General features: G+C 36.5%; 2 protein-coding genes across 2 annotated transcripts in view; both read left to right on the forward strand.

Annotated features, from left to right (window-relative positions):
* Positions 1 to 12,455, forward strand: LOC116866401 (transmembrane protease serine 11B-like protein). Its single transcript, XM_032855739.1, has 10 exons — positions 1 to 29; positions 3,522 to 3,637; positions 5,036 to 5,154; positions 5,253 to 5,320; positions 8,201 to 8,361; positions 9,066 to 9,104; positions 9,626 to 9,800; positions 10,608 to 10,867; positions 11,342 to 11,484; positions 12,294 to 12,455. Exons 1-10 carry the CDS (start codon positions 1 to 3, stop codon positions 12,453 to 12,455), a joined length of 1,272 nt encoding a protein of 423 aa, XP_032711630.1.
* An 11,580-nt stretch (positions 12,456 to 24,035) lies between these two features.
* The window catches only part of TMPRSS11F (transmembrane serine protease 11F), a 95,102-nt gene continuing 93,166 nt past the window's right edge, over positions 24,036 to 25,971 (forward strand). Inside the window, exon 1 of the mRNA XM_032864317.1 lies at positions 24,036 to 24,070. The gene's annotated coding sequence lies outside the window, so the exon portion shown is untranslated. The remainder of the gene's footprint in view (positions 24,071 to 25,971) is intronic.

Below are 25,971 nucleotides of genomic sequence, written 5' to 3' on the forward strand. Positions count from 1 at the left end.
ATGTCAAACAATGAGACTGTGAAAATCAGGTAAGGCATGACAAAATGGAGATAAATTAGTTGTAGTTAGAATGGAAACAAACGTTTGCCTCAGGAAGAGAAATGTCAATTTTGTACTCTATTTTATATAACAAGCACTGAATTTACTAATCCAGTTTCACAGCTTTGTTTGTTCCCTGTTTTGGGGTGACTCCTAAGTTAACCCCAACTATGGTGTCTCACTCAGTTAACTACCAGTCTGACCTCTCCATTTGTGTACTGGAAATTTAAAGGTCTCTTAAATTTCAGATATAAAATATTTAACATTTTTTTCCCGAGTTACCTCTCCTACACTTCATTTGACTTTTTTTTACTTCTCAAGATAAAATCTTATGTAATCTTTGACATATCCCTATCCTTTACCATGACAGCTAATTAATTACCACATTCTGACAAATATTCTACTGTAAATGTTCTCAAAATTCATCACTTTGTTTCTTTTCTTACTACCACAATCCAGGATGCCATCACTCCATTCTCATTGATTATATTTGCCTCTGTGCTCATTGGTCCTCCTCTTTTATTTTTCTCCCTTCTTTAAACCATCATTACGCAGACTGCAGATTCATCTCCCTAAGCACTGCATATACTCATGTCAGTCATTTCCACCAGATAAAGTCAAAAACTCTTTTGATTAGCACTGAAGGCTTTCCATAATTTGTATCCCTCTGATCTATATATCCTTCATAACCTAGTTGTCCTCAATAGCCCTTGGCTTCATTTATTCTTTGCTTCAACAAACACTATCTATGATGTATTAGACCCCACAATATGGCCTAGGTATAAAACAGTAACAACATCAACAATAATTAATGACTTGGGCCAGACAATAGCATGGCCTCCATTAGAGGTGAAAAGATTGCCATGTAAAAATACAAAATACTCTCAGTGTAGATCGTATTAGGGTGAGCCATGGGAGACCTCAATAAGGAGGAGATGATAGAGTTTAGTGATAAAGTCTGAGTGGGAGCTCACTGGGTAGACTTGAGGTGGACACTTTAGGCAGAAGAATCAGAGTATGTGTAAGGACATAGAGGTATGAAGGATTTGGTTGTCCATGGAGGTCTGGGTAGTATGAAATGGCTGGAATATAGATTAGGAGCAGGTTGGAGAATGAGATGAGATGACGGAGAGGTTGCCTTAAGACGGGGGTACAGTTTACCTACAGAAATGTGAAGAAAAAGCAGAGTGTGGGGTACAGATGAGAAGTTTACAAATGTGATGATGGAGTTGTAAATATTCTCTTCTGACACCTTTAATTTTCTCAGTGGACCAGGTCAGCTCAGATTGAGGATGGGATAAAAGGTGCTGGAGGTTTGAGGAAAAAAGAAGTATGAAACAGTTTTCAAAGAGAGAGGAAAAAAAATCAACAGGGGATGTATTTTTTTAAAAAATCAGATACAAAAACTTGTTCTCCTGAAAGCATCAATCCAATTTATTTTTATCTGAGATCCAATACATCAAATAGATTCCTCTCCAATGCCCCTTCTTTCTTTTTTCTAAGATTTCATTTTTTTAAAGATTTTATTTACTGATTTGACAGAGAGAGATCACAAGTAGGCAGAGAGGCAGGCAGAGAGAGAGAGAGAGAGAGGAAGCAGGCTCCCTGCTAAGCAGAGAGCCTGATGCGGGGCTTGAGCCCAGGACCCTGGGATCATGATCTGAGCCGAAGGCAGAGGCTTTAACCCACTGAGCCACCCAGGCGCCCCAGATTTCATTTTTTTTATTTGAGAGCGAACACACTAGAGAGACAGAGGGAGAGCATGCAAGCGTGAGCAGTGGGGAGGGACAGAGGAAGAGGGAGAAGCAGAAGCAGACTCCCACTGCAGAGCAGGGAGCCCAAAGCAGGACTCCATCCCAGGACCCTGGGATCATGACCTGAAGGCAGATGGTTCACTGACTGAGCCACCCAGGCACCCCTTCAATGCCACTTCTAATCTGAATGCCCTGATGATAGGCCTGGCTAGATTAAAGTTTTCCAATTTTGTTGTGAAGATAGCCTACAGTTTAGCAAAAATCTTCATCACTAAGTGTTAAACTGTAAATTCACAGACCCTTTCGGAGTTTCAATTCACTAGATCTGAGGTAGGATACAATTTTCTGCATATTTAGTAAGCACTTCCAGGTGATTTTGATAAAGGTTGTCCTCCAGTCACACTTGGAGGATCCTCAATATTTAAGACAAAATATAAACACCTATGTGTAACACAGAGGAAGAGGATTTTCCAGGGAAACAGAAACAATAGGATACCTCTTTCTCTCTCTATTTCCTCTTAATCCTCCCCTCTCTATTTCTCTCCTTTTCTCTCTCAATGGATAGCTAGCTAGCTAGCCATATAAATATATATATATATATATATAGATATAAAACCATGGGATCTATGTATCTAAGATAGATTTTATTTAACAGAATTGCTTCACACAATTTTATGGTTGATAAAGCTGGAAACTCAGGCTGGATTTCTACTCCCAAGGCAGAATTTTTTTTCTTCTCATGAAAAGCTCAGTTTTAGCTCTTAAGTCCTTCAAATGATTGGTTGAAGCCCACCCACTTATATCTTAAAGTCAACTGATTATAAATGTTGATTAAAGCTACAGAATACTTCACAGCAATATGTAGACTTGTGTTTGACTAAACAACTTGGCCATATAGCCTAGCCAAAGTTGACACTTAAAATTAGCCATTATACTGTCCAGTTTCATCTTTGGCCAATCCATGACACATAGTTTGCTGCAATAAAATTGAATTGCTGGCCATTCTTTAAGCACTGCTTGTTGTTTCCTCTTCCTAGACTATCTTCTCATGCCTCTTCATCTGGAAATTTACCCCAAATCCCTACTTCAATTTAAGCAAAACCTATTTGTTGTCTAAATGAAACATGGTAAGAATACTTACTATAGGTTGAACACAGCATGCTTTTCTACAAAATATCTCTTTGAACTACAGTCATAAATAAGCTAGTAAAAAAGATGGACACTGCTCTCACCCAATATAGTAATTCATATTTGTGTGTGTTCTTTGTACCTAAGGGCATAGCAAATAAAATAGAATCATGATCATACTTCAAAAATTATGATAGGCTTTGGCATAAAGAACTTCTAAGACATTTCTGTTTTCCTCCCTCCTTCCTCCCTAACTTGGCAAGTTCTTCATTTATTGATACTAACTCTGTCTCTGGTGGGAGGGAACTAGACACATCATACTCCTGAAAAATAATTTCATAGCATAAATCCAGAGAGGTTCGATTTTAAACTTCTTTCCTTCTTTCTCTTCCTCCTCCTCCTTCCTTCCTTTCTTTCCTTTGTTTTCTTCCTTTCTTCCTTTCTTCATTTTCTTTATTTTCTTCATATACTTTTTGCTACTCTGATGTCTAAACTGAGCTTCTGGGAGTGAGCAAGAGGAAAGAAATAAAGATTTAGAATGACTGTGATTTATTTCTGAATTTCTGATATACCTTTTATATTTTTATCCTTTACTTGCAGACCAGTCACAGCTTCCCGTCCATCTTTGCCAGTATGGATGATTGCCCTCATTGTGTTTGGAGTGTTGGCAATCCTGGGAATAACTATTGGTCTCCTGGTTCATTTTCTGGCAATAGGTTGGTAAAGAATACATTTTTATTTATTTTAGTTTGTTGTAAACTTTATTTCCATTTCTACCAAACACAAGATAATTGCAAACAGTAAATTATCTATCTTCCTTTAAAATGGCCACCAATGACCCAAGATCCCAGAAACATGCATTTACCAAGCACTGTATTGCAGACATCTTTTGAACATACACAAGTAAAAGAATGTATACAATATACAGACATGAATGTACAGATAGATAATTGATAGTTAGGAAAATTAATCTACCAAGATGGTATTATATGACTTTATAATTAAAATATTAAGATAAAGGAATCTAAATAAAGAACTAAAGGGTGCACCGTGAATTCTGAATTAAAAAGAAAGCTGAATAGTTTCAAGATGTATTTTTTTTTACTACTTATGGTAAAGTCAAATAACCTACCATTGCAAAGTTTGGTCTCTATAGTAAAAGATCCATGACCCCCAGACAGACTAACTACAATTAACAATGTTGGGTCACAAATTATTGTTCATAAACAAACCATTTCCAGCATTTTCTTTAGAACTTTCTGACTTCCTTTTCTATTACCTTTCTCAATATGAAATATTTTCACCACATTTATAATAGTAAGTCATATTTTATTTTAATTACGGTGCTTTAATTCTCTGCATTCAGATAGAAACTGTAGAGAAACAAATAACATTCTCATTTAAAATTATATCCTTATTATTGCCTCATGTAATGATTGTATCCATATTGAGCCTGTCTCTTTCATCACAGTCTTCAGAAGCAATGATCATATTGCAAAATAGTATTAATATTGATTTAGTGCTTACTATATGCTAGGTGCTATATAACAGCTTAATATCTATCACATATTAGGGGCAAGACATATCATATACCAAATGGCTTAATGTCTATGAAAATTTGGGAAGGAAATATAATTGGTTAGGTGTGGACTCCGTAGTCAAATCAAATTTGATCCTTGTCTCTTAGTAGCTATATACTACATAAGTTACTGGATATCTCTGAGACCACATTTCTCCTGAAAAAAAAATATGTATACTTCATATGTGTTTTATAAAGTATCTTCCCACAATACATAATAAATGATAACTATTTTTATTCATAGTCTGATGGTTATGGGACATAAATCTCACTTTTTTATATAGTCCTATCTGTCTCAATTAAGATACTACTCTTTTTTCTTACCTTTGTCTATATCTATATCTGCTGCATTACGGGTCCAATAAACACTTTTCACAATGCTCAGGATATCTAATCGACTGTGACAGAAGGATTCATGGGCTATATCAATGTCAAATACAAGCACAATATTTACTAGTTGGTATTGCTAGGTAATCTATATTTGCATTCGAAATCCATTTCACTTAAATAATTCTTGGATCACTTTAACTTACAGAAAATACAACCTACTACTACCAAGGTAGATTTACAGTTTTGGATATTCCATATAACAGAAATTATCAAAGAGAGACGTCACTGGAAAATAACTATCTTAGCAAAATTCTTGAGACTAAGGTAAATTAGTCTTTTCCTATATTTATTTCATTGTTAGTTCTCTAAAATATAAATATATTATTGGAATTTGATGTTTGGCTCTATGTTCTCTTTAACAGATGGTTGATGCATTTCAAAGTTCTAGTATTTACAGACAATATATCAATTCTCAAGTCATCACACTGGTGTAAGTAACTAATAATAGCAGTTAGAAAAGAGATCAACCCATTTGTAGACATGTATTTCAAGTACCTCTGTAAGAAGAATTTTGAAATATAATAGTCATTAGTCAATAAATTACTAATAAACACTATCACCCTAAGCTAGATGTCAGAATAATTGTTTAATATAAAACCAAAGCAAAGGGGGGCCCCTGGGTGCCTCAGTTGGTTAAGCCGCTGCCTTCAGTTCAGGTCATGATCCCAGAGTCCTGGGATTGAGCCCCACATTGGGCTCCCTGCTTGACGGGAAGCCTGCTTCTCCTTCTCTTTCTGCCTGCTCCTCTGCCTGCTGCTCTGCTTACTTGTGTTCTCTCTCCAACTCTCAAATAAATAAATAAAATCTTAATTAAAAAAAAAAAACAAAGATTGGGCTCTCTATTCATTAGATCTATTGAGAACTTATTATTCATTAAACCCCTCATAACTCAAGTTTCTTTTTATGTCCAGCAAATAGCAGATGATCCCTTTGACCAATGTTTGATAGTCTAACATTTTAGCAATAGTGTAAATACAGACCCTGTTTTCTCATGTCTTTTCACTTGCAAATCAGCTAAATACCTTGTGGAACTATCCTAGAATTCTTACAGGGTAGAAAAGAACATATCTACACCAAGATTTGATGACAAGGAGGTCCTTCTAGTCTATACATAAAACCCCCTTTATGGGGGTTTAGAGTACATGAGATAGCAGAGGAGCCCAAGAACAGGAATTAGTCAACCTGAGCCCAGCCTTTGTCACATAGCAGCCCCAGAGCCTTGGGTGAGTTACTATATCACTTTGATTCTCCTCATCGATCCATGGAATAGCACAGTCACTGCCTCTCATAAAACTAGACTCGGGATCAAAGAAGAAATGTATGGGAATATTTGCAAATAAACATATTTCCAATAAAGGCAATTTTTGCTTTTACCTTCATCAATGGCACCAGACTATATGCCTGCCTTCTTCCTCTGCTCCTGGAACTCATGGGACTCCTGTACTTGCAGAACACATCAAGATCTCAGTTAGAGTTAACCTGGAGGGTTGATTTTAGTATTGGAAAGAGATGGAAGGCTAAAGTGGAAGGGCCCAGGTATCTTTCAGAGATCATCGCAACCACTGGAGAGCTTCTGCTTTTCTTCCCATGCACGTAACTTTAGGTATCTATGGGAAGGACAACCCCAACGGAAGTGATGGAGAGGCTGTAGGACAGAGGTTTTCACTTTGGTACACCCTCCTATGATAATCAAACCTGTACTGAGTGCTTCTTAGCACAAGTTACTGATTTATATGCCAAAACATTAGTCATCAGTCAGAGTCAAAGCATAATAGTGCCACTTCAGACACTGGCCTCAAAGCTGATTACAGGGGTGCTTGGGTGTCTCAGTGGGTTAAAGCCTCTGCCTTCGGCTCAGGTCATGATCCCAGAGTCCTGGGATCAAGCCCCACGTCGGGCTCTCTGCTCAGCAGGGAGCCTGCTTCCTCCTCTCTCTCTCTCTCTCTCTGCCTGCCTCTCTGCCTACTTGTGATCTTTGTCTGTCAAATAAATAAATAAAATCCTTAAAAAGAAAAATCTGCTTACAACTCCTACATGTCTGCTGGTCAACCTCTGAGGTTGCTCACCCCTTTCTGAATTCCAAACCAGTCTTGCTTGAACACCAGAGTCAGGTTCATCTTCCTCAAGCACGGTTTTATTCAACAACTTCTCTTTACTGCTACCACTTGACTAGCCTTAAATGTCCTCTTCCATCTGAGCCCAATCTCCTAGACATTGTTGTCTCTGTGACTGGGCATAAAGAGACAGTACAGTTTAAAAATCCTGGGTTACAGGGTCAATTGTACTGAAACTGGTTTGATTCAGTAGCTGTGTAATCTTAAGCATATTAGGCAGCCACTCAGAGCTTCCATTTTTCCCTGTCTATAAAATGAAGATAATGACACCTATGTTGCAAGGTTGTTACGAAGTTTAAGTGTGATAATAAATGTGAAAATATAGCAGATGCCCAGTAGATGCTAATTAATTACTGCTCTCCAGTTAGTCAGGAGTAGTACTCTTCCTCTTCTCTGCCTGATGAAATTTTCTGTTTGATAACAAAATAGTGAAACAATAATTTAAGGTCCAGTGTAAATGTCACCTCTTCCATGAAAATTTCTCGGATTCTTTAAGCAAAAAATGAGTTACCCTTCTATTGCAGATAAGATAAAATAAATATCATTGCTTCTGCCTAATTTATTGCAGTAATTTGTATACATGTCTTATCTCCTACCAATCTGGAAATTCCTGGAGGATAGGAACCATGTGTTAATCACTCTTGCAAGATCGACTAGTACCTATTCCAGTCACTTGGCTATAGCAAGTTGCTCAGTAAATGTTTGGTGAATACATGAATAAGTGAGCCCAGTTCTTATGTGGTACTTCTTTAAAAAAAAAAAAAAAAAGATTTATTTATTTATTTTAGAGAAAGGGAGTGAGAGTGTGAGAGAGAGAGAGCGATCGTGACTGGAAGGTGCAGACAAGAGGGAGGGAGAGTCCCAAGCAGACTCCGCACTAAGCACAAAGCCTGATTCAGGGCTCAATCCCTCTTCTGTGGTACTTCTACCCTACGCTCAAGCCTTTCCTAGTTTTCAGATTTATAGAACTACTTGTCCTCGAAGATGAATACTAGAGCTGCATGCTTACTGTCGCCAAATAAGTGTAGGCAGATGGATGATCCTGTGCTTAACCAAAAGTGAAGTTACTACACAAACCCATAAAAAAGCAGAAGAAATAAAAATATAAAACAACAGGGAATGAGGAAGGAAATGCTATTCTTAAACAATATATGAAATATGTTTATCTTGTTGAAACATATTTATCTTGTTTCTAGTCCTTATAACAACAGTGTCACTGCACATATATGGCTAGTATTCAAGGCTTCCAGATCTATGAAGGAAAACACAAGAAGAAGAATTGAAAGCATCTTACGTCAGATGCTGAGGAACCATTCAGGCTCTCTGACTACAGATCCTAATTCTCTTAGGCTCATGGGTAAGCTTATGAATTAAATAGGAGCAGTGTTACTCTCATCTTTTTATTTCTAACATACAAGTACCATGCACAAAGCTGATACTCAATTTTTTCAATAACTATGTCACTATTTTATATCAGAGCAATAATTTGTGTTCTTTATTATTGAGAACATAATATTCAAATCATAATAGCATAACTTAAAGCAGTTCTGGGAGGAAAACTGCTTCTCATTATAAAGCAGATAGTAAAGCTCTGAACAGTCCTTAAAAGTAATGGTGTGTCTTGTGTATTTTTTCATGATCTCCTATAACATTCAAAAATAGCATACAATCTGCCATTATAAGACAGGTCACTTTTAAAAATTATTTTTGTGCACTGACAGGAATCAGATTCACTTGCCAGTCTTCCTGTTCCACCGAGAAAAGTTACCAGAAATTTTCCACCTTTCTTGATAAAGAATACAGTTACAATTAAATAAAAAAGAAGTCTCTCATGTGGAACTATGAAGGTGGTATTTCCATATCATACATTCACATAAAGTAGAAGAACAATTCAAATAAACCCATACTCTCTCTTTTCTACTGACATTTTATCCTGAGATTCAAAATTATTTTCTGGACCCCTCCTGCTCTGTTGAACTAAGCATCTTACTTCATCAGCCCTAGGGTCAATGGATTAATGTTAGGTATTATATTTACCATGAGCTTTTTGTTCTATTTCAGAAATCAGTAAGGTTGATGCTGAAAAGATTATCAACAACCGTAAGTTCAGATACTTTTCTTAATTATGGGTGAGATGATCTAAGACATAACAGTCAAGACTTGTTACTGTTAACTAGGCACAATTCTAATCAGGCGCTTTACATACAAATCATTTAATCCTCACATCGATCCCAAAGGTAGATATTATTATTATCATCCCATCTGAGGATGGGGAAACTGAAGCACAAAGAAGTGAAACAATCTGCCCAAGGTCATCCAGCTTGTGAATGATACAGTCAGAATTCAGATCAGGGTGGCAGAGCCCATGGACTTAACTGTGACTTTATCTGCCTTCCACAGCCTTCATATTCTCCAAGTGCTGAAGAATCTTGGAGATCCTATGCTGGGTATAGAGGTGATCCAAGGGCTGCTAGTGATTCTTGTGCAAATTATAACCTATCCTCTTCAGTGCAAGATATTGTCAGATAGAACCATACAAGAATAATTCAGTTTACTCTCTGCTTTATAATCAAATAAACATTATCTTCCTACTCTCAATGGAACAAAACTGACTCTGACAGGCTGTGGGACACGAGCAAGGATGTCAGCTACGTATGACAGAATCAGGGGAGGTTCCAATGCTGAGAGAGGAGAATGGCCATGGCAAGCAACTCTCAAAAAAAATGGCCAACACCACTGCGGGGCATCTTTGATCAGTGAAAGATACTTGGTGACTGCAGCTCACTGCTTTCAAAAGTAAGTTCTTCATGTTGCCCGAGGATAGGGAGACCAAAGACCCTGGAACAGTTGCGGTTCTTACCTGTTTTCCCAGCTTCATTATCAGTAGCACTCTCATTTCAAGTGTCCTGGCTTGGAAGACAGTTTATATAGGAAGCCAATCTAAGATTTTTCTGCATTACCTATAAAAATGCAAAGAGTCATTCATTCTTGATACTACATTTTTTTTTCTCATATGATTCTTATCTCTCATCACTTTATACTCTAGACACCCCTAACGACTCATCGTTGCTAAAACACATCATCTTATGTCATACCTCCCTCCCCTTCTGCACATGCCTATCCCCTTCTCCTGATCTTTTAGGCAACTGTGACTCAGCTCTATAGTCCTACACAAAATGCTACTTTTCCCTAAGAAATCTCTTCCCTAGAGCATGCAGATTTAAGTCCACCTGTTTTGTTGTCCCACTAATTAGATACAAAGCACTAAGCAATTATAAATGTCTGTGTTTATGCCCATCTTTCATTTTATGCCCATTTCTTGAAGGTATGACTATTAATTTTTATTTCTATAGTCCCATTACTTTACATAGCATATGGTATAGGGACTCAAACAAGATTTTTAAATGAATTTTTAAAATTGGACTATCACTGTTAACGAGCTATTAGAAGAAATATTAATGTAATGAAAAGAATACAGTAGATGCAGGCTTTATTTCTATTTTTTTTAAATTAAATTTAATTTTTTTTTTTAGTGTTCCAAAATGCATTGTTTATGTTATTATTTTGAGATAAATACAAAATACACAATTTTTCTTTCTTTAGGACAAACAATCCAGAAAACTATACTGTCAGCTTTGGCACCAGAGTAAATCCCCCCTATATGCAACGTTATGTTCAACAAATTATTGTTCATGAAGACTATATCCAGGGTGAACATCATGATGATATTGCAGTGATACAGCTCACTACAAAAGTCTTGTTTCAGAACGATGTACATCGAGTTTGCCTTCCTGAAGCCACACAGGTTTTTCCACCAGGTGAAGGAGTTGTTGTTACAGGATGGGGAGCACTTTCATATAATGGTAAGTTCAGTGAAGGCTTACCATAGTGTTTGAATACAAAAGCATCAAGAAAGATGGTGACCAAGGTACAGAGTGAAAGGCATCAATTACTTCAGGATTCCAAGTTCTCCCAGGTCATGTCTCAGGAAATAATGCTTATGAAGTTATGGCTTCTCAAATTGCCTTGGTTTGGAAAAATCTGTGGAGACCAATTGGTTGTAGAAACTCCCCAACCTGGAGTAACTAACTGAGAAAATTCTGGTTTAGACATACAAGACGAGAGAAAAGGACATGGAAAGACAGCATTTAAAAGACTTCAAACTATTCTTTGAAAGTTTCTATTTCATTGATTCAGATGAGGGAACTGAGTGGGCTTTTTAAACTTAAGAATAGGCAAGAGTCAAATGTAGGTTTTATGCACAGAGGACAAAACAAGCTTTCCACCCTGCTCTGTTTCAGAGCAGCTCTTTAACTGGTGATGTTTACTCCCTTTAGGTAAATACCCAGAGGTACTTCAGAAGGCACCTGTGAAGATCATTGACACAAACACTTGTAATTCTAGGGAAGGATATGATGGTTTGGTATCTGACACAATGCTATGTGCTGGGTACTTGGAAGGAAATATAGATGCCTGCCAGGTAAGTCTGGATACTAGTCATACTGACCATAGAGTGTATAAATAATTGCTGTTATTTTATGAAAATTATCAACATGGTGACAATTGTATGCTTCCGTTAATTTGTCCTTTGACAATTCTATTAAACCCCTCTAGTTTTGGTGCTAAAGTAATTTTCCACTACATGCAACGTATGTTTGTTAGTGTTTAACAAATACTTAAGATGGAATTACTCTGACCAAGCATGGACTGAGTCTTCTACAAACACTTCATTTAATCCTCATCACAACCTTGTGATGTAGATACTACCATTACCATTTTACAGATGAGAAAGCTGAGTCACAAGAAGGTAAACAGATCTGCACAAGAGCACATAGCAAGTGAGTGGAAAAGCTAGCACACAAGGTCTTCTAGCATCACAGTCCGTAATCTTAACCATATTTCAGTAAAGGATTAGTCTCCGGGAATTTTCAACTACTTCCAGCCCATATCTCTTACCTTCTTGGCCTCTCCATGGCCAGGGTTTTGGCTACTTTTCTCTGATAAAAAGCCCTGTTCTCCAAGTACATCTATAATATTTGTCTCCCAAAGGCTTTCTTATAGAATTAGACCTTATAATTTATCAGTTCATGCCTTCAAGATTCAAGTTAACACCAAAGATCTCCAGAGAATATACTCCAGCCACAGATGGGTGGTGATGCAGGGATTTACACCATACATTTTCCTACGGTCTGTATGAAGCATGAATCACAAATTTCATCTGGGTTTATAACTTAGTAAAGTATCTGGAAGTTAATTCTCATAATGATCACTGTTCTTTGTTTTATTTAGGGTGACTCTGGAGGACCACTAGTTCATCCCAATTCTCGAAATATTTGGTACCTTGTTGGAATCGTGAGCTGGGGAGAAGAATGTGGTGAAGTCAATAAGCCAGGTGTCTATATGCGAGTGACTGCCTACCGCAACTGGATTGCCTCCAAGACTGGTATCTAAGAGAAAAGCATCTTGTAGCAACTCTCTGAAGTCACTTTTGCCTAAGGTTACTCCCAACCTTACTTAGCATGCATTTTAAATTAGTGTGTACAATGGCTGTTTTGAAAGAATTGTGGTCCTGAGGGAATATTTATAAACTTGAATTTTAAGCAGACTTACAAAGTAAATCTCATGTTTAGTCAAGAAGACCTGAGCAAAGAAAGTGCTCCTATCAAAAAAGGACAATTACTATTTCTCTCTTGCATGAACCCACGTCATGACTTGATGTGGCATAAAGCTATTGGTTTGAGTAACTCAGACTTTCTGGAATTATGAAAATATGTCCCTTTTCATTGCAAGTTATCTGGCAGCACTGTGAGACTGGAACCAACACTTTCTGATGGGTGGGTTGAAACATGCTTTCTCTGCCTTCATGTCATAGCATTTGAGGAAGAAGGCTGGTTGTAAACTAACAGTGACCAGAATCAGGCATTGAATTCAAGTCTCTTATTTGTATGGGGAGCTTGATTGACTCTTGAAATCACTGTGAAACAATCTCACCATCAGCAAAACTCTGCAAAACACATTTTAGACCTCCAGAGACCAGGTACAGTAGTTCTTCAGTGTTGATACAGGTTTTTGTGGAAATTCTTCTTTTGTAACATATATAAAAAGAAGTAGCTATGAACCATGAAAATGTATAATGTATTTTAATTAAAACAAACTTGAAAGCAGACTGTCTTTGTACAATGACAAGTTTCTTTTTGTGTGTGTGGTTTTCTTGTTTTATTTTTTGCTCTTTTTTCCCCCCTCTTTTTCTGTTATTGTTTCCACTTGGTCTATGGGTTGAGAGAAGTCTGGAAGGTAGTTGGAAATATACCTTCAGGCTGGAGGGAGAGGCTCAGGCAGGCCAGTGGGGATGCAGCATGTGGGTCCCTTATAACTAGATGTAGACGGCTCCCAGTCATGCCTGAGGATGAGGCCAGTCCAGCCAGGGTTGAGGCCTGCCAGGCTGAAATGTTTGGTCAGGTGGTTGCTGGTCTTTTGGATGAGGAGTAGCAATGCAAAGGCAGCCGTTTTCTATAAAATTTTATTGACCATTTTTAGAAAATCAAGTACTGCCAATTAGCATCACATCCACTCATACACTATTTAAAAATGGATAAATTTGTGGATTTTTTTAAAATAATAGAGTCATAAAGCTAAATCTGCTATGCTAGCTTTACCAAGTCCATATCCTTAGATTATATTGGTGGTTCTCAAACTCTGAGCTCTTGGGGTCCCTTTACGTTCTTCAAAATTACTGAGACGCTCAAAGAATCTTTGTTTCTATATAGCCTATATCTATTGATATTTATCATACTAAGAATTAAACTGAAAACCATTCAAAATATTTAATCCACTAAAAATAGCAGTATTAAACTCATTACATGTTAACATAAATCACAGAAGTTTTATTTAAAAATAGTGATATTCTCCAATAGAAAAAAAATGAGAAATATGGCATTATCTTTAATATCTGGCTTAACAGAAGGTGGCTGGTTTTTCATCTCTGCTTCTTCATTCAGTCTGTTTTGTTGTTGTTGTTGAAGTATATGAAAAAAATCTAGCATTACACAGGTATGTAGTTGAAAAAGGGAAGAGAATGTTAATAGTGTTTTCAAGTATTTGCAGATATTCTCGTATGAAAATGATGAGGGAACAGAAGGCAAACTGAGGACAAACAGGAGCTGACACCCCCCCCCCCACCACCTCCACTCCCGGCTGCCCTAAAGGAAAAACAAATAGTTAACTTATGGAGATCACAATCCTGCAAGACATGATTCTCCCTCAGTTTTACAAATGTCTTAGCAATTTACAAGAACAAAGCATTTCTATCAATGGCCAAGCTTCCAGATGGGAATGTAGATTCAATTAAAGGTCCTTATAATCTGCAGCCCATTGACAGATACTTGAAATGGGGGGGGGGGATGTAATGTTCCTCCAGGAACTTCCCAACTATCTTCATGTTTAATGCCTTGTTAGAGGGAAAAACAACCTTAACTTGACAGTGGCAAGGCTTATGCATACTTCTCTTTTGGTCATTCAGAATATTACAAAGACACACTCAGCCTCAAGATTTCATAATTTTTAATGTTTCATCCAGGGAATGCTTAAATAAGTTAGATTTTTTTTCCCGTCTGTGAATGTGTGGCAGTGAAGAATGAGGGGATAGGATGACTCCTGGTAGAGTCTGATGCCAACACCTTGATTTACTAAAGTGTCAGCAGTTTTAACCACTATTGCTTTGAACCACTGGTTTGGTTTCACAGACCTCTTGAACGGGTCTCAGACACCAGCTGGGGTATGCAGACCAAACTTTTGAAACCACTGAGCCATGCTAATTTTTCTAAAGAGAAGTATCTATAACAACCACAAAATAACTTTGTCCAACCATAAATAACCAGGAATCATTCATCCATACATAGGCACAAAAGAAGCATGTTGAAGAGGCAGCTAACTAGGAAGCGGGATGGGGGCAATCGAGGTGAGATAAACCATGTAAAGATGAACAGGAAGAAATCAAAAAAGACTTCTCACTGAAGGGGTGGAGGTACTTGGGTAGGGCACCGAAAGCAGAGGAAACACACTCTCAAATCCCGTGACTGAATACAGCATCATTTATTAGGATAGTCCAGATCATATTGTTGTAACACACACCTAAATCTCCATAGCTTAATGCGTCACAATTTATTTCTCGGTCTTAGACTATTGTCCGTAGGATGACTCATCAAGGCAGCTGGATCAGCAGTTCAGGCTGCTTTTATCTGGGCTATGCCATGTGAACACGTAGCCTCCACAATCTCCATGGCAGAGAAAGAGAAAGCTGCTAACAGATCTACTAACAGAACTGAAAATATATTCACGAAGGGTCTTAGATGATTAGACAGAACTCAAACGGCCCCTTAAACTTGAAGGGGTCTGAGAAATGGGAGAGAGCACTTGGATATTTGGAGAGGCGTAAATTAAATTGGCTTAACCTAGTTCTGTAAAACAGACCCCTGGCACTAATTTCTGCTACTACAAAGAATGGAAAGTTTCTATAAACAGTAAAGTGCTCTGTTAATCAGCCCGAATTATTAAGAGCCGAATGATGACTAGTAGACAGGTTCATATTGAAGTTTCAGGTCAAAAAGAAGTAGAAATAGAGCTGGAGGACTTAGATAGTCAGCAAGAGATTCTTTACAGAATAATGATCAAAAGTTCAGTCTCATATTGAAAAGCTAAATTTTTTCCTTAAGTGGGTAGAAGAAGGAAAAGAAAACAGGTATATGCATTTGCTTTCCACAGATGTGTTATTAAAATTTGTGTTAATCCAATTTTATAAGCTGAATTATATTTTAAATTCTGTAAAATAGCCTGGTATTTAAGTAAGTATATTATTTTGAATTATTTTTCTATAGAGTATCCCAAATATATTTGCTCAAGGAATGAATAAGCTTTCAAAATGTTATCTCTGAAACCTGGGCTTATTAGAAAAGAACATGTTCTTTTTTTTTTTTTTTTTTTCCTTATTAGAAAAGAACATGTTCTTTTTCTTAATGTTCTATCACTTCTCCCAGCAGAGGGCACTACAACCCAAGTAGCCCGCTTCACATAGTTTCCACATATGTCAAACTTTCATACTTACTTGACACCTTTCATAAATGGACAAAGTATAGTCCCATGAGGAGGTGGGAGAAGACAAAGTAAAAACTTCCCTTCCAGTCCTTTTTTCTGGTAATCAAAAAATACAAATAGAGATGATTTGTGCATGTTCTTATCAATTTGTACCACGTATCAAAAAATGAAGACAGCTAACAGTCCAGAGGGCACAATTTTTACGCATTTAGAAGAGGTTAAATGTGATTTGGGGAAGAGCACAGATTAAGTTCCATTTTAAAGGAAGGTGTCAAGAACATACTTGCAAATGACAATATCAAGTTTCACAATAAATAAAGATATACATATCTACAATTGGATTCTGCTCTAAAAACCACATGATCTAGTGGAGGGAAAGTGTCAATACACAGCAAATTCAAATACATGACAGCAGTTATAATTTCCAGATTTAGACCTATAGACTGTTTCAAATCTCCAGTTGCCTCTTTGACCACTCCAAACAATTTAAGGTCCCATAAACTTAACATCAGCACACTACATCATCTGACTCACATATGTGTTCCCCTTTCTCTCCCCATTCATTATTTAATGGCATTACCGTTCCTGTATATTATGTCATAGTCACCAAGTTTAAAGTGGAACAGCACACCGAACGCAGTACAGGCACACTGGAGAAATGGTTTAAAGCGTGGACACGGCAATCGTTAGACCTGCATTGGATTTCTGTCCCTGCCGCTGCCCAGCTGTATGAACTTTGCCAGGTTTCTTAAATTTCCCAGGCCCTCATGTCTTTGTCTACAAAGTAGAAATGATAATAGTACCAAGTCTTGTACATAACATAACGAATATAAGACATTTAACGTAGCACCTAGCATGTAGTAAGCCACCTTCCCCCCACAAAGAGTGGTGATCTATTGTTACAGAAGCTAGGCCTTGGTGGGCCTCTGTCTCCTTTTTTTGACTAAAAGTTCCCATAGAGACAAGAACTCTGTTGTATTCACTACTATCACTCCAGCATCTAGAACAGTATCTCTATACGGTGGGCTTTAGGTAAATATTTGCTGAATAAATAAACACATCTACAAAGTACTGGTTTCAAGCACATACCACAAGGCAAATTAATTGATTATAAGCATTCATTTTTGTAAATAACTCAAATTAAAATACCACCAGAAGACCCTTCACTTCCTCTTTATAGTTAGCATTAGCTCTTTGCCTGAAATGAGAATTTCTTATTAATAGAAGAGTTGCCACAGAAGAATTGTCCCAAATTATGAAACACATAAGAGGGAAATAAGTCCCTGTTCTAGAAGCATGCAGCTTAAACATGTGAAAGAACCCTGCTTTTGAGAAATAAGTACACAGCATAGCTATTTGTTTCAGTGCTCAAATGATATAGACATTAATCAGAGCCTCTTCTAACCCAAGACAGGTTAAACCTCTAACACATTATCTAAAATTAGGTAATATGTATTGTCACTTGGAAGCTGAGTCACCCAAGTGACAATACATTTTGAACTCCTGCAACCTCAGTCATCATAAGACAATGATTACATGTCGTAAGATTGCTTAAATGCTCAGTACAGCAAGAAACAAGATCTGTGTTTATGTATAAAGCAAGCAGGTTATCAAAAGATATACTGACTATTTGATGAGAAATTTGGTATGACCCAAAGTATTCAATATATAGTATTATGTCAGGAGATATCTGAGTTTTTAATATGTGTTACATTACTTGATGCCCTGTCATATTTTTTGGGGTTCCCTAACCTTTATTCTGACATTTGCACACACACATCAGTTAGATTATCACAAATTATAGGGGAAAAGTTGACAGCACCCCTAAAGTATTTTGTGTGTCTGAACTTCCTTCTCCCAAGAGTTTGATAGGGTCCACTTCATTTTCTTCCTATAACAGGAATGGAAATAGGGGTCATATTGTTCTCCTTTCTTCTCTCATGAGTGGCTGTTATTCTTTACACGTATTAACAGATTTTCTCTGGATATTGACCGTGAATGAATAGTATGATTAATATAAATTATAATAGTAAGCAAACAAACAATTACATATGGGACAACCTATTTATCCATATACTGACCTATTGCTACATCAGAACTATTTCTGATTTGTCTGTCTCTAAAAAATCTTAAACTCTACCTCTTGCAAATCAAGTAAGATATTTTCAGTGCTAATGACCTCAGTAGGTACATATATAACTCCCTTCCACCCACCATGCCTATGAAATGCAGAAGTCAGAATCAGGAAATTTGTCATAGTTCCATTACTACCTGCAGCCCAGTAAATATGATTTTCTTTTTTTTTTTTTTAAGATTTTAAAAGATTTAAAAGATTTTATTTATTTATTTGATGGACAGAGATCACAAGTAGGCAGAGAGGCAGGCAGAGAGAGAGGAAGGGAAGCAGGCTCCCCGCTGAGCAGAGAGCACTATGCAGGCTCAATCCGAGGACCCTGGGATCATGATGAGCCAAAGGCAGAGGCTTTAACCCACTGTACACCAAGGTGCCCCAGTAAATATGATTTTTCTTTTCTGTTCCTCTTTGGCCTCTCAACCAAATAACTATAACCAAGTCCACAAAGATTCTGTTTTTACAGTTTAAAGCCTTTGATGATCTTCTTTAATATGGTGAGGAGGATTTGACTTCAGGAAGAAAGTCAAATGGTTGAGGATCTTAGGATCACCAACTATCCAATGAGAAAAATTGTATTCCAATTCCAATTCTGTTAGTTATATTGTGGCTTGAGAAATTTAGTCAATCTCCCTGATCTTAGTTTTCTTTCCAGATTAATGGGAATAATAGTGTATACTTCACAGCATTGTTAGGATTAAGGAAAAAAAGTACTGAAAATGCTCAGGACAGCAACAGGAAATCAGCAAATCTTGGTTAAATTAAGCACTGCTCTGGAAATATATTTTGTCACATCCTTATTTCCTCAAATATTTACTCACATGCAAATATGTATGCCAGTGTTTTCTACCAGTTACATGACACGGTTGTTTGGATTCTTTTTTTAAGTTTTTATTTTACTTTCAGTTAGTTAACTGATAGTGTCGTTATTAGTTTCAGATGTACGATATTGTAATTCAACAATTCCATACATCACCTGGTGCTCCTCACAACACGTGCCTTCCTTAATCCCAACATCTAATTAACCCATCCCATTCCCCTCCTCATGTCTGGTAATCACCAATTTGTTCTCTATAATTAAGAGTCTGTTTCTTGATTTGTCTCTCTCTGTTCCCCCTTTCTCATCTGTTTAGTCTCTTACATTCCATACATGAGTGAAATCATGGTATTTTTCTTTCTCTGACTGACTTATTTCACTTAGCATTATACTGTCTAGCTCTATCCATGTCACTGCAAATGGCAAGATTTCATTCTTTTCTATGGCTGAATAATATTCCATTGTATATATATCACATCTTTATCTATTCATCAATCGATAGACACATGGCCTGCTTCCATGTTTTGGATATTGTAAAAAAGCTGCTATAAACATAGGGGTGCATGTATCCCTTTGAACTAGTGTTTTTTTTATTCTTTGGATAATACCCAGTAGTGTGATTACTGGATCCTAGGGTAATTCTATTTTTTATTCTTTTTTAATTCTTATTTTTATTTTTAACTTGTATTTAAATTCCCATTAGTTAATATATAGTGTAGTATTTGTTTTCAGGTGTACCATATAGTGATTCAACAATTCCATACATCACTTGGTGCTCATTATGGCAGGTACGCTCCTTCATCCCCATCATGCATTTCACCCATCCCCCTACTCACCTCCCCTCTGGTGACCATCAGTTTGTTCTTCACAGTTAAGAGCCTGTTTCCTGGTTTGCCTCTCTTTTTCTCCTTGCTCCTCTGTTTTGTTTCTTAAATTCTCCATCCAAGTGTAATCATATGGTATTTGTCTTTCTCTGACTGACATTTCACTTAGCATAATACTCTCTGGCTCCATTCATGTTGTTGCAAATGCAAGATTTCATCCCTTTTATAGCTGAGTAGTATTCCATTGAGTACATAAACTACCTCTCCATCATCCATTCATCAGTCAATAGACATTTGGGCTCTTTCCATAATTTAGCTATCGTAGATAATGCTACCATAAATATGGGGTGCATTTATCCCTTTGAATCTGCATTTTGTGTTCTTTGAGTAAATACTGAGTAATGTAATTGCTGAGTGTTAGAGTAGCACTATTTTTAACTTTTTGAGGAAACTCCATACTGTTTTCCAGCCTGGCTGTACCGCTGTGCATTCCCACCAACAGTTTAAGAGCATTCCCTTGAACTAGGAGAATAAAAAAATGAAGGATGTTTGTCCACATCCTTGCCAACACCTGTTATTTCTTATGCTGTGAGTTTTAGCCATTCTGACAGGTGTGAGGGAATATCGCATTGTAATTTTGATTTGTAGTTCCTGATGACCAGTGATGATGAGCATCTTTTCATGTGTCTATTAGCCACCTGTATGTCTTCTTTCGAAAAATGTCTATTCACATCTTCTGCCCATTGTTAACTTAGATTATTCATTTTGGGGGTGTTGAGTTTTATAAGTTCTTTAATATTTTGACGTCCTTAAGTTTTACTGAAATATTCTATAGATGAGAACTTATAAAAGCACTTTATCTTGCTTTCAATTTTTTAGGTTCTCCAAATGAAGATTTATGCCCTCAGTTCTTAGAAATTCTTGACTATTATTTCTTCTAATCTTGTCTCACTCTATTATATCCTTAGAAGCTCCTATAGAATATGTTTTTCATCTTATTTTTGTTGTTATAGATATTTTAGGTAATAATCTTTGCCATTTTTAAATAAGAAATTCTTGAACACAGAATTTTAACTACCATTGCTAAATGAGCCTATTTGTTCTAGATGTTTATCGCTAGCAGCAATACCTAGAGATGTTCTTTAACTACAAAGACTTAAAAGATAACAAAAATATTAAAGGAGATTAAAAATATAATTATAAAAATATTTTTCAAATATATAATGTATTATATGTATCTTATTGAAAGTTATCTGCTTATAGGCTGAATATACAAGTAAGCAATGGGAAAATTTTTTATTTATTTATTTATTTATTTGACAGACGGAGATCACAAGTAGGCAGAGAGTCAGGCAGAGAGAGAGAGAGGAAGGGAAGCAGGCTCCCTGCTGAGGAGAGAGCCCGATGCGGGGCTCGATCCCAGGACCCTGAGATCATGACCTGAGCCGAAGGCAGCAGCTTAACCCACTGAGCCACCCAGGCGCCCCCAATGGGCAGATTATATACAACTCTGACCCATTACCTTCAGCAACCAGCCCAGAAAGCTAACTCACTATCTGCAAATGACCAGTCCAAGAGGCCAAATAAGCAATTAGCCCCAGATGACCAGGACTTGATTAATAATATGATTAATAGCTGAGAACTTCTTTAATATATTCCTCTACTTTCAACATAGGACCAATCACAGAAAACTAAATATGCACCCTTATCCAATCAAATAGGCTGCCTTACTTTTAATTTAACCTTTCTACAGTTTCTCCCTGCTCTGCCTGTCTTTGAGCCAACCAAACACAAATAAATGTTAATTTCTGACTCCCTTCTTATAGAAACTCTGAATAAATAGCCTTTACTTGTTCTCACTTGGCTTGTCTGTGTGTGTGTGTGTATTTCTAGAAATAGTGAGTGTGTGTATGTATATATATATATATATATATATAAAATTTATCGGTGTTATGTATGTGGTTCCAGCATTAATTTCTAGCACTTTATTATTAAAGAACTGGCCATTAGGTACAGCTACTGAGGATATCTCAGAAATTAGATATTATATATACTGTTTATGTACAAAGTCCTTATGAAGGAGTACTTGATTCATTTGTTACTTCAACAATATTTACAACTATGTGCCAAGCACTATTGTAAGCATTAAAGGGGCAATGATCTGTGTTTTCACTCTACTAAATAATAAATGGATATATGCATGCGTATATGTATGTGATATATATGTAGACAGAGACAGAGATAACAAGGTATGAATGCTAAGAAAAACAAGTAATGAGAGGTTGAGGATAGACAGCAATGGAGCCACTATTTTAGAGAACATGGTCAGAGAAGTGCCTTTGATGAGGTGACATTTGAGTGGAGATGTGAAAGAAATGGAATGAGACTTGTAAGTATCTCCAGGAAACATTTCAAAGGCGAGAGTATAGAAACTGCTAAGGCTGCAGACAGCATGGCTGGAACTGAGTGAAAATTAGGTTGGAAAGAACAGAGTAGTAGGGCACGATCAAATATGGTTTTGTATGCCAAGATAAAACAATGTTATTCTAACTGTGCTAAAAAGGCATTTGAGGGGTTAATGCAAGGCAGCAGCATAATCTGACTAGTACTTCAATGAGATCACTCTAACTGTTGTATACAGGATAGACTGCTGAATGGGGCTGATCACGGAAGCAGTGATGCTTAGGAGGAAATGCAGTATTTTGGATGACTGATGATCAGGTTATTGATCAGTGTGGTATAGGTTGAGATGGTGACAAGGGGTCAGATCTGAAATTTGAAGATAGAGACGAGGATATTCTAATGGATTGGATGCGGAAAACAGTCTAGCATGGCTTCAAGATTTTTGTCGTGACCAACTGGATGAGGAGTGGTGCAGTTTACTGCAATTGAGACTAAGTGGGAAGAAGCAGTCCGGAAGGTTAGGGCGAACTAATTGTTAAGGTTAGGACACATTAAATATAAGATGTCTGGTGAAACATGAGTATGTTTCAGAGATTTGGATATGCCAGTCTGGAGTTCAGAGAAGGGGTCCGGACTGGAAATGTGAGTCTGGGAATCATGAATATATCGAGAGTGTATTTGACACAAAGGAAGTCCATGCAAGTCAGGAGTAAATGTGGTAGAGAAATATCTGAAGGCTGAGACCTGAGAACTTGCAATATTGACTGGTTGAAAAGAGTAGAGGATTCAGCAAGTAGTTTCTCAGTCATTGCCCTGTAATTAGTAGCTGTTGAGGAGTCATGTAACTCCTAGTTGATTCATGTTTCAAGTATTAGATACAATCTTCTACTGCCACAGATACACTCAGAGCAGAGTGTATAGTAGCTGGAACACATTTCCTTTGTTAATTAGGAATAATTTAAAGCCAAAGGTAGCTACAGATTTTTTTTTCCTTGGGTATTTTTACACCAACCTTTTTAACCAAATGCTAAAAGCACTGTAATTTAATTTATGTAATAGTAATGTCTACCTTCAAAGCTTTTGTGCCTAAAAGCATGTCTTACAGAAGTAAGAACTGAATAAATACTAGTTCCATACTGTAATGTTCCACTGGCAGATAGTTAATAGCACAAAGCCATTTTAGGTACTGGCGAAAAACACTCTAAAAATGATAATTGTAGAGGTTATTTCCTATTCATTTCCTTCAGCCACATAAAGGAATATGAATAAGAAAAAAAAAGATATTTCTTGAAATAAAGATCCCATATCTAAATTCTTTCATTAGTATTTTAACTTTTGACTCACTGTGAGGCTTGGATCAAACTGGGTAATCCTTGTGTAGAGTGAACATAATTTTTTCTTTCTACATGTTGGGTGCTGTAAGATTTGATGGGATTATGTGCCGTCCTCAGAACTTTCTGGTAGAGAGTCAGTGAAAATGATAGTGGTGATTACAGGTGTGTTGGAATGATGTCTCAGTCAACCAGCTGTTGTTTTTAGCATGGCCCTGTGATTGGCTAAAAAAGATGGCATGTGACTAGTTTCAAATTGGCAAGAACCTTTTTGAAACCAGGGCCTTGTCTGACTCAGATTTAAAGGTTAAGTTCTGGGAGAAGGAGGTTAACTCTACATTACCTTTCATGTATTTTGGATGCCAGAGACAAGATTCCAGAGTTGCATTTTGGACCATTTCCAACCGCTGCCAGCCAAAGAAGTAGAAACTGTCTAATGATGGCACCATTTCAAGACTATAAACTACAAGGTATGCAAGCAATGGTTAAAAGGAATAAACACATATTTCTAAAGTCCATTTGCCGTCCTCCTTATGCCCTATTATAGTTTACTATGACATGACTTTTAAAAATTTACTTCTTATGCTGACATTCTAAATCTGTCTTGTTCAAATTTTATTCTCTCTCTTTGAACCTTGAATTATGAGGCATTTCAATTTATTGCATAAAAATGTTCTTTTTTTAAAGTTAACTTTAAAAATATCTTGGGAGGTTTATAATGGCATTTATTTGTTCGAAGACTTTAGATCAGTGTGTACTAAGGACTCCTGGGATATCCCTGAGACTCTCATGGGCTGTTGACATCAAAATTGAAGTATCATTAGTGGTTTTGCCATGTTGATATTTGTACTGATTGAAGCAAAAGCAATGATGATTAAAATTGCTGCACCTTAGTGTGAATCAAGGCAGTGGAACCAAACGTACCCCATTGCCTTTACATTTTTTGTTTTCAAGCATTCCAAAAAAATAAAAAGAATTCCAGTTTCACTTAAGAATGTTATTGATGAAGAAGTTATCATCAAGTTACTAATGTATTAACTTTATTAAAACTTGACCATTGTGTAATGGTCAAGCTTTTTTATTAATACTCCTGGTGACAAAATGAAAACCGTACATCAACATTTCTGCTGCAAACTGAAGTGCAATGGTTTTGAGGAAAGTTCTTAGATATTTGAAAAAAGCTGAAAAAGCTACTATTTAACATAAAGCATCATTTACTTAGATTTAGTTTTTTTGACAGGTAGCTTATAAAAAATTAATAAAGTCAGTTTGTGACTTCAAAGAAAACAACTAATCATTTGTTGTTTGTGATAAAATTCAAACTCACAAGTGAAAATTAGAATTTTTAAAAACTTGCATAACCCCTGTAAATTTTACAGCTTTCCAACATACTTACTTTTTATAATGAAGTTGGTGTTGATATTAAGAAACATGGGTTTCTTGATATTATATAATGAAATGTGTTAACACTTGGGAATATGGGGGATTTTGTGGATTAAGTGAATCAGTACTTTATAAAGACCCAATGCATGATGTTACAAAATCATACACATTTAAAGATCCCATCAAGTGTGACAAAGACTGATGGATTTTAACATAACAAAGTACAAAAATTTAATTGATATGGTCTCAGATTCTACATGGCAACAACTCACCTCTTTCATGTTTAGTGTAAAATCAAAGAATATCCATAATTATTTGAAAGCCTATCAAAATACTTTCTTTCTAATTACATCTCTGTGTGAGACAGAATTTTCCTAAAATATTTCAGTCAAAACAACACATGGCAATACAGTGAGTTCAAGAGCAAGTAGACCTAAAATAAGATTCATTTTTTTTAGAACTAAACTTTTTAAAAATAAAAATGGTATTTTTAAATGGCTTATTTTTATTTTAGATAAATATTTTAAATTTCTTAGTTTTAATTTCTAATATAGTAATGATTGATAGATAGTCCACATAAACTATATTTAAGGTCTTCGGTAATTTTTAAGGTTTGCGTCTTGAGACCAAAACATTTGAGGACCACTGATTTAATTCTTTGCAAGGGAGAAGTCAAGCATAACAGACCTATGTAATGATAGAATGCTAATTTATTAGCTTTAAAGCTAGAGTTTAAAAAAATATAAGCCCACAAAAAAATACTATCTGCTTTTTTTTCATTCAGTGACTCAGTCCATGACATATTTAACATAGTGATTATGCATCTGATGACTGTGCAGATCAGACGCTTTGAAATGTATAATGCTAGTGCTCTGGGTGATACATTTTTTTGTTTAATTAATGCTTATCTCCTGGCCCCCAGCACCTAACATAATCAATTCCACAATCACATTGAGGATTTGAACAAGATACATTTTTGATGATCAGA

Source organism: Lontra canadensis, unplaced genomic scaffold (genome assembly GCF_010015895.1).
Source record: "Lontra canadensis isolate GAN:19392208 unplaced genomic scaffold, GSC_riverotter_1.0 scaffold1, whole genome shotgun sequence".
Classification (NCBI taxonomy): domain Eukaryota; kingdom Metazoa; phylum Chordata; class Mammalia; order Carnivora; family Mustelidae; genus Lontra; species Lontra canadensis.

Excerpts from the sequence above, each read along its gene's own strand:
- LOC116866401 (XM_032855739.1), top strand. The coding sequence starts at position 1 with ATGTCAAACAATGAGACTGTGAAAATCAG. Across the intron at positions 3,638-5,035 it reads GGTTCATTTTCTGGCAATAG|AAAATACAACCTACTACTAC; the intron begins GTTGGTAAAGAA and ends TTTAACTTACAG. Across the intron at positions 9,105-9,625 it reads TGAAAAGATTATCAACAACC|GCTGTGGGACACGAGCAAGG; the intron begins GTAAGTTCAGAT and ends TGACTCTGACAG.